The 12576-nt window shown below is 47.8% G+C and overlaps 1 protein-coding gene across 1 annotated transcript in view; it reads left to right on the top strand.

Annotated features, from left to right (window-relative positions):
* The window catches only part of PAFAH1B3 (platelet activating factor acetylhydrolase 1b catalytic subunit 3), a 13145-nt gene extending 10667 nt beyond the window's left edge, over positions 1 to 2478 (top strand). The window contains exons 5-6 of the mRNA XM_018554785.1: positions 1167 to 1289; positions 1809 to 2478. Coding sequence (XP_018410287.1) covers positions 1167 to 1289; positions 1809 to 2078 — 393 coding nt within the window. The 3' untranslated portion in view covers positions 2079 to 2478. The remainder of the gene's footprint in view (positions 1 to 1166; positions 1290 to 1808) is intronic.
* Positions 2479 to 12576: the final 10098 nt, after the last annotated feature.

The raw sequence follows: 12576 nt of genomic DNA, 5'->3' as shown, positions 1-12576 counted from the left end.
ATATATATATATATATATAATAGTTATTTTTTAAAATTCATATTAGTGGTCCGCAGGATTTAAAATTATGAATTTAGTGGTCCATGAGGTCGGAAAGGTTGGCGACCGCTGTACTAGACCCCTGATATCTCCATAAGACAACCTGTTACCTGCATTATACTTTTAGATATGGGGATTATCAGCCCCCTTGTGATATCTGATGGGGTGGTCATAATAATCTGGCCACTCAGTGTATAAGGAGCAGTGGGTGAGGAATAAGAGTGATGTGGAGCAAATATCATATTTTCAGAAAATATATAATGTTGGGGGGGTTTAAGTCATTTTCAGGCCTAAAATGTGGAATATAACATGGGTGCAAAAAATGAAAAAGGGGCCTCAGTCATGAAGGGGTTAATCATTATCAATCGGGTTCAGCTTTATTTCTGTCTGTCTATTGTTTTGTGCGTGCATCTGAGGATTATCCGATGCTGAATTTGGATAGCTGCCTATTTGGGTGATGTGATTCCATATTTGACATCAGGTGATCCGCGCTAGTGCTGACTACACGAGTGTAGTTGCCATAAGTCCTGATCGCTTCCAGATTCATTTATCACAGAGGTGATCAGCAAACGGATGTTAGCTGATCTCTCACCTCTCTCCATCCTGATACCCATCATGGAGGTCCCAGGCACTCAGGAGGGACAAGTGATCCTGGGACACGTAGGAGGGGGTGGCTCCATTACTGGCATATAGAAGTGATCGGGCAGCTGCAAAGTAAATCACTTCTATGTGGAAGTCGGGGTAAAAATCTAACGGACTCCCTGCTGTTTTAGCAACTAGGATATGTACATCCTGGAGCTGCCACTGCTGTAATATTTATGTGGGCGGCAGTGAAAGGGTTAAACACACGTTTGCAGGTTTCTATTATTGATGTGCAGTGTGAATGACTGTTTTGAGGCTGCGTTTGGCGCGCTTTGTTTCTTTGGCTGCAGCAAGTACATATCAGATCCGTTCACATTGCAGGGAAGGCCGGTCACACCACCTGGGTGGATGCATGAGTAGAGCCCGGGCTGGAATGCACAGTGTGAACGTTCTGCTTATAGCGGGCACCAGATGACCAGATCTTATTCGTTACTAAGGGCAGCGTGCGGTTTGAGTCATTTTCTTCTCTTCTTTGATTTCCTCAGATTATCGTGCTTTGGGTGGGCACATTCAACCAGGGACACACCGCGGAGCAAGTTTCGGGGGGCATCCAGGCCATCGTTCGATGCATGCAGGAGAGGCAGCCTCAAGCTAAGGTTGTGGTGCTGGTGAGTGTTGGAGACTTGTGGCTTTTCAAGTGGCGCTGAAATCAGTAGGGATTTGCTATGTTATAGGGAACGTTTGAAAACGGTAATTGTGCTGAAACAGTACCTGATAACATTTACTTTTTGTCTGGAATTCCTCCTGCAAAGGCTAACACTCTGTTAAAACTGGAGGGGCAGCCATACTAGTATCTATATCAGTGCTGATGCCGAGTATTTGGGGGAGTACTCGCCCAAATGCTCCGATGCCTAGCCTGATACTTGAGCTTCAGTGAACAGGAAGCCAGGCAACGAGTCATTACATGAAGCCTGGCTTCCTGATTGGCCAGGAAGCCGGCTCCATGCTCCCTTGTCACTTTCTGGCCAATCAGGAAGCCGGGCAGCATGCAGTGACTCGCCTAGCTTCTTGATTGGTCGGAAAGCTGGCCAATCAGGAATCCAGTCGCCCCATTCCTGCAGACATAACAAACGTGACCTTGGTTTGGCCTCCAGTCCTTTACACAATTGCTTTGCTTGTCTTTGAAGGGTTTGCTGCCACGAGGGAAGAACCGGAACGCCTTGAGGGACAGGAACAAGCAGGTGAATGAGCTGCTGACTGAGGCCATGCCCTCGATGCCCAACGCCATATTCCTGGACGTGGATCCCGGCTTTGTGCATTCCGATGGTACCATCAGTCACAACGACATGTATGATTACCTTCACTTGAGCCGCCAGGGATATGCTCGCATCTGCCAGCCTCTGCAAAAAGCACTGCTGCAGCTGTTAGAGGGCAGAGGGGTGCCAACCCGAGACTAGCGATCAGGGGCCAAATGGTTATCTAGAATTGGGAATAACCTGGAATACCAGAGGAGGGCGAGACAGGTTCTCTTAAAGGCTTCCCTCTTATACTTCTCCAAAGATAAGGTTGAAGGGAATATGGAAGCAATCCTGCCTGGGTAAGAGCAGTGCAATAACGTTCTCATTCCACCAGGGGGTGCTGTCTTCCCAAGTTAACACTTAATACCCACTGCCTGCGGGGAGGACAGGAAACTCTCCTTCCCACCCCGGAAACACTTCCCCATCCCTAACCAGCTACAGCTTTATTTCCAGCCTAGTTTTCTTTTTTTTTCTTTTGCAAAAGGTGTAAGCCATTTTGTTGAAACAGGTGCAAGCTTTCCCTTGACGGAGCACACCTCCTCCAAACTGTTTCATCCATGGCCCCGACCTGTGGAGGAGGGGAGTTTGAATGGAAAGGCACTATGGATGTGATTCTCAAGGGACATCATGTACTTGTTTTAAGGGACTATGTGAATGCAAACAGCTAGCTGGTGGGAGCCCATTGTTTAGTACTACACTTCCTTTTTGTTTTTATGTCCTTTTATTTGTACAGTTAATCCCATTTTGCTTTTGTATATTTACAGTGAGATTTATTGTATGTATGTTCTCGTTCTTTACCTACACCGCAAAGTGATTCCATTATACCTGGAAGGCTTGTCACCGAAATCACATAATAAATGTGTTGGGACTCTCACTTTTTCTACACGCGAGTGGTTGATTTGCACAAAGCCGAGATTTAAAGCAAGCCCAATCATTAGAGGTAAAGGCCAAGTATTATTTCTGGATGAAGGGCTAAGTGTCCCACAATGGGGATGCCAAGAAGAAGCACTTAGATAGATAAAGGAGCCCATACTCTGAGAAGTACCAGGGGTAAGGGGGGAGGGTTATTAAGGATTCAACATCCTGTTAGGGCCGGGAACTGCCAAAGTTGGCATCTGTTGACGGGACAGGTCAGGGAGTCCCTCTGGAGAAGCAAAGGTGACCAGGATGGGGCAACACTCCAGAAGTTGAAGAGCCTCTAGACCAGTGTTTCTCAACCTGTGTAACCTCAGGACCCATATTTGCCCTTTGTCATTAAGTCACGACCCAAGTCGCACTGCAATGAAACACATGACATTGTGGTACTACGTGTTCCGGTGCGGGCTATAAAAAATGTGGGTGGGTTTGGGGTACCATTTAAATGAATGGCAATGCAACACACCTCCTACACCAGACTGTGCAGTAGGTGCGATTGTGTGGTACGGTGCATTAATCACAGGGGGTCAGTGCGATTAACGTACTGTACTAGTGTGACCGGGCCCTCAAAAACACTGACATACCCACACAACCACAGACACAATCTCACACACCCAGTTTTTTGTTTTTTTTTTAAAGATCCACCCAGTCTTCCTACCTTACCAGAACTGGCGTAGATCCTCAGCCTGGGGTCTAGTATGGGCTGCTGCGCTGTGACGGAGCTCCATCCATATGTTCATTGCTTGTACACCTCCCTTGTATGCCCTGTAGAGATGGTGGGAGCCAGAATGTGACGTCACTCCGGTCCAGGCACCTCTACAGGACACGTGAGGGAGCTGTAAGCATTGCAGGTATGGATGGAGCTCTCTCGCAGCCATACCCCCAGCCCACTCTACCTTAAGCTCACACTCGGTGCCAGGAACGATATTTTGCATGGCTGCTCGGTGTGAGAAGTGCAGAGGAGTCTCTCACCTAGAAAAGTGGAAGGCACGCGGCGACCCACTGAACACTTTTTGGTCACGACCCACCAGTTGAGAACCAAGACTCTAGACTTAAGAGACCCCAAAGGGGCCAGGTAAGGTCCATCAATCTGTGCAGTGACACAAAATGGTAAGTAGCAGAAGAGCGTGCCAGAGGCGAAGGGGGTATCCTGAGAAACCAATGGCTCTGAACCTAGAAAACATTTCACAGCTACAGTAACTTGCTGGCAGAACGGGGTCTGGAAAGTGCCTAATGCGGAACCCAGTGACTGAAGGTTACTACCAAGCTGGCACCTGAACGTCCACGGGGGTCTGGCACTCCAAAGCGGTGCCATATAGAGACCAGCTGAAGAAACAATGAAGCCAGAAATCTTCACTGAAGAGAACCGAGGTAAAAATGGTTCAGCGGCGCTGAAGACGCCCATTCTATTGGACGTTGGCAAAAACCAAGGCATGCTGGGTAGTGGAGGGGTTATCTGCGCCAGTGTCCAATCCTCCTGTAGCCAGCAGTATAACTTTAACATCCTGTGTCCCTCAATAGATGACAGAGATGCCATTTCATAAATGAAAGAAGGCTTTCTCCCCTTTGTAGAAGATGTCCGATCACTTCCTGTTGTTACTAGGGACAGGAAGTTGGGGACATTTCCCAAAGTGGACAAAAGAATAATAAAAATCCTGATACAGGTTGCCACCCTCTAAAATGGGGGGAAAGAAATGTGGATTGTATAGATACCACAATTACCTTTCTCCTGGAATCCTGAATCTTGTCACCTTTCTGATGCAAAAGAGGACTTGAATCCCCTTTGAGACAGACCATGTGACCAGTGCCACAGTATCGGTCATATGATTGGTGCCAGACAGGAGCGCAATTCTAAAAGGGTTCCTGGAGAAAAGGCATTTCTGAACATTGTTAGTAATGTAACTACAAGAACATAATAAGATTTTATGGTGGACACGAGAGCTCTTTAAAGGAGAAGTATGGGGTCAGGGCTTTTCCCCCATAGTTCTCCTAAGGGTCACGGGAGGACACAAACTAGCGTCCCCCCCGTCACCCAAAGCTCAATATACCGCGAGCTGTACTGAGACCGCCGCAGCCGGATCCCGACATTACTATCGAGATCCACCCAGTTGCGTGATTGACAGCTGGCTCTGCCTATCTAGGGGCATAGCCAGCTGTACCCGCACCCTCCCCCAGTCAGCGCTGGAGGATCGGGGAGGAATCCCTGCAGGGAGCCGTGAGTGACAGTCACGGCTCTCTGCAGGGAGATGATCGAGAAGTGAGCGAGCAGCGGTATGTGTTCGCTCACTTCCCGATCTATAGAGCCGACGTGCGACAGTCTCATTGTCACAGGTCGGCTGGAACTATGAGGCTGAGTGATTTTCACTCACCTCATAGTTCTCCTTTAAGCGTCTGCTCTATATGAAAAATCCACCAATACCCGATGTCTCTGCAACAGAAGGATTTCAGACCTTTGTTGTAGTACCACTAGTGGTACCTCAGTTCGCGAACCAAAATCGTGGCACGAATTAAGTTCCTGAACCGAGATACCACTGTACATCTCTTATCAAACCAATTACTCCTGACATAGTCCACCCTGAGGGACCAAGGTCAGCTTCTCCCTATGCATGGAGTACTACCACCCACCGAATGAAAGGTCTCCATGGAGACAGAGGGGCTCCACATTTCATGGTAGGCTGTGCACCATTTTGATGGATCACTGCAACGTACCCCGAGGGAAGTCATTATTGCGTTATCCATTCCTATTTGTGACAGAAGAAAGAACTACGCTGTAGAGGTTCTCCCGTCTCGCTCCTTGTCTCCCTAGTTTTTTTTTTTCCCCAATCTCTATTTTTTTTAAGAGCAAAAATGATATTGTAATAGGAGAGCTGAGTGATCATAGAAATGACCTCATCCATTGACTGCTGTGCTTTCATCGTCCAATCACAGACTGGGCAGGGAGGGAACCTGTATTGCTGAGCTGTAGTAGATAAAACAGGCCACCGGCCCGGCTGTGGTGCGCAGTACTGGACTGTGTAAATCTCAGATTAAGGTGAGCAGAGATACAAAATCTTTTATGCCAATAAACATTTCCTATTTGTGTTCTCAGCTGTATATTTAGCTCTGTGCTCGGAGTTCAGCTTTAAAGTGACACGAAACTCAGGAGGTAAATCTTAATAGTTGATATACCAGAATGTATTTTTAACAATGGGGGAGATTTATCAAAACCGGAGCAGACAGAACCAATCGGCTTCTCTCCAGTTTGTTCAGTTAAGATTTGAAAATGAAACGGAGAAGCGGATTTGGTTGTCGTGCACAGCTGCTCTGGATTCTGTCTGCTCAAGTTTTATAAATTCCACTTAAGCCCCATTCACATTGAGCGATTTATCGCGCGGTAATTCCCACGATATTGCGGCAAATTACCGCGCAATATCGCGCTCCAATGCATTTCAATGGGGCAAACGGTCCTGCTGTCGCAGGTCGTGTGTCGCTACAGCAGAACCCTTTTTGGAGCGGATTTAGCCGCGATTCAAGCTTGCTCAATGCAAGCTTGAACGCGATATCGCGCGGCAAATCTCGCGATATCGCGCAGTGGGAACGGGGCCTTAATGTCTCTTAATTGTGTATCACTCGGCTGTAGATCCTCAAATCACCTCTGAATCTCAATACAAATTAGCAACTTGAACATCAGATTGTAGTCCATCATGATAGCGAGCTTGGAGCGGTGGCTACTTTACAACACACACAGGGACCATGGGGAACCAAAGTAGCCACCCTCCAGAAGGAAGGACAGTGTCAGCAGCAATTCAGAGATGGTTTTCGCGCGGCAAATCTCGCGATATCGCGCAGTGGGAACGGGGCCTTAATGTCTCTTAATTGTGTATCACTCGGCTGTAGATCCTCAAATCACCTCTGAATCTCAATACAAATTAGCAACTTGAACATCAGATTGTAGTCCATCATGATAGCGAGCTTGGAGCGGTGGCTACTTTACAACACACACAGGGACCATGGGGAACCAAAGTAGCCACCCTCCAGAAGGAAGGACAGTGTCAGCAGCAATTCAGAGATGGTTTGAGGATCTACAGCCGAGTGATACGCAAATCAGATACATTTTTGTTCAGAGTTAAGATACTTGAATGTAATTTTTAAGATTTTAATCCGCAGTTTAGTGTCACATTAAAGTCGAACTCTGACCATGTAGGAAGTCAAATATTTACACATACACTTACCAGGCAGTAAAGGAACTTTATAATAAGCCTGCACTAAGCTGTGTAGCTGCAGACACTTTGGAGCGATTTGTCCTCGAAGTTATGAACAGAAAAGTTCTTTAAAAGTAAACCCCCTTTTTTTTTGGTTTTACGTCTCTTTTGGGTCACGGGAGTACAAGTCATCAGATTGGCTAATATTCACTATCTGCTGACACCACAATCTGGGAAGGATCCCGATGGTATGGTCCCACCCCACCTGCCTAAGTGACAGCTGGCTCCACCTCTCTAGGGCTATTGTCAGCCATGCACTCCCCTGTCTGTCCCTCTGATGAGCACTGGAGATGGGGGAAATCAGTGCAGGGAGTGGTGACTGACAGCTGCTGCTCCTTGCAGGGAGAACAGACCATGAGCTGAATGATCAGTGGTCGCTCAGCTCCTGGTATAGAGTAGACATGGGACAGCTGCAGTGTGCCAGCTCTAACCTGTGCAGAGAGAGAGAGGTGGAGTGGGAGAGAGAGAGGTGGAGGGGGAGAGAGAGAGAGAGAGAGAGAGGTGGAGGGGGAGAGAGAGAGAGAGGTGGAGGGGGAGAGAGAGAGAGGTGGAGGGGGAGAGAGAGGTGGAGGGAGAGAGAGAGAGAGGAGGTGGAGAGAGAGAGTATAACTTACTCTCCCTGCACTCCGACTTTAGGTTTCATTTGTGTCTCAGCTCCCCTTCCCAGCAGTGACTCCCACTCAGCTCTCTTCTCCCATCAAGAACTTGGCAGTTCTCCTGCTTAAGTATCCTAATAATTAAGCAGGAGCGCTGGAAGAGAATAGAGCAGGTTCCACAGACCAGACTTGAAGGACTTTACTGTACTCTCTTGTGACTTTTGAGAATTGCTTCACAATATCTGCAGCTACAGAGGTCAGTGAGGGCGCGTTTGATATCTTATTTACTGCCTATGAATAACTTGGCAGGCAGCCATCCTTCTAATAACAGGGCAGGAGCTCTGGAAGAGAATAGAGCAGGTTCCACAGACCAGACTTGAAGGACTTTACTGTACTCTCTTGTGACTTTTGAGAATTGCTTCACAATATCTGCAGCTACAGAGGTCAGTGAGGGCGCGTTTGATATCTTATTTACTGCCTATGAATAACTTGGCAGGCAGCCATCCTTCTAATAACAGGGCAGGAGCTCTGGAAGAGAATAGAGCAGGTTCCACAGACCAGACTTGAAGGACTTTACTGTACTCTCTTGTGACTTTTGAGAATTGCTTCACAATATCTGCAGCTACAGAGGTCAGTGAGGGCGCGTTTGATATCTTATTTACTGCCTATGAATAACTTGGCAGGCAGCCATCCTTCTAATAACAGGGCAGGAGCTCTGGAAGAGAATAGAGCAGGTTCCACAGACCAGACTTGAAGGACTTTACTGTACTCTCTTGTGACTTTTGAGAATTGCTTCACAATATCTGCAGCTACAGAGGTCAGTGAGGGCGCGTTTGATATCTTATTTACTGCCTATGAATAACTTGGCAGGCAGCCATCCTTCTAATAACAGGGCAGGAGCTCTGGAAGAGAATAGAGCAGGTTGCAGAGACCAGACTTGAAGGACTGTACTCTCTTGCGACTGAATTGCTTCACAATATCTGCAGCTACAGAGGTCAGTGAGGGCACCTTTGCTATCTTATTTTCTGCTTGTGGAGATATTGATTGAGATATAGAATTATACCTCAGACAGGAAAACAAAATGACATATCCTGATAAACAGAAGACCACCAGATGGAGCGCGTACACATCTTTGTATAACATACAGAAATCAAACGGGAAAACAAAAATGAAAGTACTAACCCAAAACGTACCCGCTGAGAACACAAGTCTTCCTTCCTGAGCGGGAGCGGAACGGCCGCCCTCCCACACACAACGCACACGTGTCCTTTTTCAGGTTTTATTTTAATACAGTAAGAAATATTGCACATGATCAACATGTCTGTTCTGTATCAGTCCTTTCTTTGAACAAACGAAAATATAAGCGCAAGATGTCTCCACGATCTGATCTGTGGGTACGCTGGTGGCAGGGGAGTAGGCATTGTATGCTGGCACCCCCTGGTGGCAGGGGAGTGGGCATTGTATGCTGGCACCCCCTGGTGGCAGGGGAGTGGGCATTGTATGCTGGCACCCCCTTGGTTTTTGTTTTTTTTTCTTATTCAGTCCTCCTGGCAGATACAGGGTGCTGTCCCGCTGCTGAGCAGTTCATCTTTAAAAACAAGCAAGCCCCCGGCGTAGAGGGAAATGGTGAGCATCAGCCTCCATCCTGTGATTCTCCTCGTCTGTATTGCCTTCGGATTGCACGTCGTGATGGAATACCTCCCACTGCCACCATATGGGCCCCGTGCCCCTGTTACAGGGACAAAACGGCTGCCGCCCCTCGAGGCCCCAACAAAAGTCTGTGCTGCAGCACCTAAGAGTAGGAAAGCTTAATAGCACTATATTATGCAGCATGTTTGTATAGACGGGCGGATGGGGTCACCCACGTGAATACAGCATTGAAACTCAAAGCAACGTGATTAGCAGGCAGTCCCCCCTCCCTGGTGCAGGGTAAGTCACATGATAGGAAGGGGCCAATCCCACTCCCTGGATCCTGAGCACAAGCACCCTGTGCATATATAGCTGTACGTCTCACTATTATACACGGTCGTCGCCATACCCCGACATATCGAAGTGCACCTCATTACATACTACTACGCCAATGGGTCCCGATCACTTCTCTATAGGCATGAGCACGCTGTTCCATTGAGCGCTTTGTACGTAGGGCGCTCCCGCCATTGAAGTCGGCTTCCATTGGCTATAATGAGAGCACAGACAGATCCCTCGGTGATTGGAGTAGGAACAGTGCAAGAGAGAAGCAAACGCCTTCTCAGCCAACATGTGCATCTATCTATGTATACTGACAGTGTATACACCATTATATACAGCAGAGTCCATCCTGTATACTGACAGCAAGGCTTTGCCTCTGTATACCGTCCCTCTGTACAGACTGCACACAGCGCATTGGTTCTAAGGGAAGTTACATAGAACAGCCAGCAATTCATTCTTAAAGAGACCCTGTCACCAAAATATAAAATGCAGGTAAAAGCACAAAAACATCAAGTATTTTTTTTACATTTTGACTTGCATCGTCCCACTGAACTTGCTGGAGAATTGATGCTCCAAAAAGCGCAGCCTGCTCCCTACCTGACCGAGAAATGATGCTCCAGAAAGCACGGCCCGCTCCCTACCTGACCGAGACATGATGCTCCAGAAAGCACGACCCGCTCCCTACCTGCCCGAGAAATTGATGCTCCAGAAAGCACAGCCCGCTCCCTACCTGACCGAGACATGATGCTCCAGAAAGCACGGCCAGCTCCCTACCTGCCCGAGAAATTGATGCGCCAGAAAGCACGGCCTGCTCCCTACCTGCCCGAGAAATTGATGCGCCAGAAAGCATGGCCTGCTCCCTCCTGCCCTCTTATAGGCGTGTCTCGTTACTGTCCGTACTGGCCCAGCTCTTCACTCGCTACATAACCTTTTATGTATAAGCTGGTGGAGGAACATTATATTAAGTCACTGAGTCTGCTGACATCACATCTAAGATGGCGGCACCCAGCACCAGTCTCAGGGCTTTGGGGTGTCCACACAAGGAAGGCTTTTACAGGTAAGTAACATGCATACAATACATTGAATGCTCAATTCACGGTGAGATTGCCGTTGCCATTAATGGTCTGGTGACAGGGTCTTTAAGCTCTCCCATACTGCACCGGGAGAAGGAATGGAATCTTGTGGTAATGGAAACCAGACTGAGGCAATTCTACCCTCATCGTCAATAACAAACAAGATCCCTTCTCCTTTATAGAGCACGTTCAGCTCATCGCACACGTTACAATCTGATTGTACAATCTCCTTTAGACTACTACAAACCAGTAGTGCGCAGGTCAGCTGACTGGATACAAATGAATTGGATGGATCAGGTAGATCCCCATATTATACAGTTATGGTAAATCTAAAGTTGAGGGTACGGTCAGACTGTAATGTGTATGGTGACCCTTATGGCCCCATTCTCACCTATGTTTTAGGTTGCCAATAGGGATTCCTCGTCCTTTGCTGCCGCAGGAACTCATCCTTTGCTGCCGCAGGAATCCCTAACATGCCGTTTACAAGCCGCAGCTGTCACCCATTCAGATCAATGATCACGTGACCGCCGCTGCATATAAACTCGGGCACACCGCATGTAATCGTATCAAATTCGGAATCAATCACTCTCGCTTGATGCGTCCAGGTGATTGATTCCTAACCATATGTAATGATCTCACACACACGGTGTGCTGGTGTTCAAATCCAGCTGCTGTCACCTGATCAGTAACGTGAATGGGCGACGGCTGCCGCTTGTAAACACCAGATTAGGGATTCCTGCTGCAGGAAAATGTCCAAGTGTCGCGCAGCACTCCTTCACCCAGAGCAATGGGTGCACGTAATGACTGCGGATGGCTCTGCTCTGCTTCCAGCAAAACTGAATATAGACGTCACCAGCACAAAGTTTTATCAGTGCAAATCCATTTGATTGACAGATGTCACTCAGACCAGCACTTTCAGGGGCACACAGGGTCCCCTTCATCAGTCTTTATCCTGGTGTGCCGGCGGCATCTAGATTAAGTCCTGCTGCAGGAAATCACTCATCGTACCTAAAATATAGGTGTGAATGGGGCCTTACAGAGAGGAGCACCACAAAAAATAAAGGTTTCATGTGAGAAGCCGCTGATGAAAGATTCTATTCTGCTTCATGCTAGTTCCGGCCCATCTGCTCACAAACACGGACCCGGGAAGCAGAACAACAGGCTTCCCACACAGGTATCTTGCTTCATGGCAAGTTATATTCAGTCATCCAATGGGAAAGCGGCAATCATTCTGAAATGTATGCAGTCTGTACTCGACCAGCAAGCCCCGCCCACTCATCAGCACCGCACATACAGGTAAGTGCACACAAGTGTATCATACAGACATACACACAGTGTATATATATGTATAGGTACACGCATGTGCCGCAATATGTGATGGGCTGTGTAATCGACATTCTTATAGAAGGAAATTTCAACATCGCTCATCTGGCATTAAAAAGAAAAAAAAAAAAGTTCTACATATATATAGAGAATTATATATATTTATACAGCTCCCCATAGTGCAGCTGCTTCTGGTTGAACTAAAGTGTCGTAAGAAAATATGATTTTTTTTTTTTTCTCCCCCCCTCCCGCTAAAAATCACCCGTCAGCCCGTCACGGCACTTGTGTCCTGGGGCGTAGGACAATGTCACGCACGCTCTCCATTGACGCACACCCTCGTCTCAATAACCATTCACTGCATTGCCCCAACCCCGATGCCGGGGTCCATACAATCTGCGGTCACGGCACTCCCTGCTACATCACTATGCTTTGTCCACCACCATGCCAGAGACCTGACTTTGTGTTTTTTAGCAGTCTATACTACGTAGGAACACCCTGTACAAGGCCAGGGCCGTCGCCGGACCCCTAGCAGGCCCACCGA

The sequence above is a fragment of the Nanorana parkeri genome, unplaced genomic scaffold, assembly GCF_000935625.1.
Source record: "Nanorana parkeri isolate BGI_ZX_2015 unplaced genomic scaffold, ASM93562v1 scaffold173, whole genome shotgun sequence".
NCBI classification, from domain to species: Eukaryota; Metazoa; Chordata; class Amphibia; order Anura; family Dicroglossidae; genus Nanorana; species Nanorana parkeri.
Note: the sequence above shows the minus strand (reverse complement) of the source record. Positions and strands in the feature narration are given on the sequence as shown.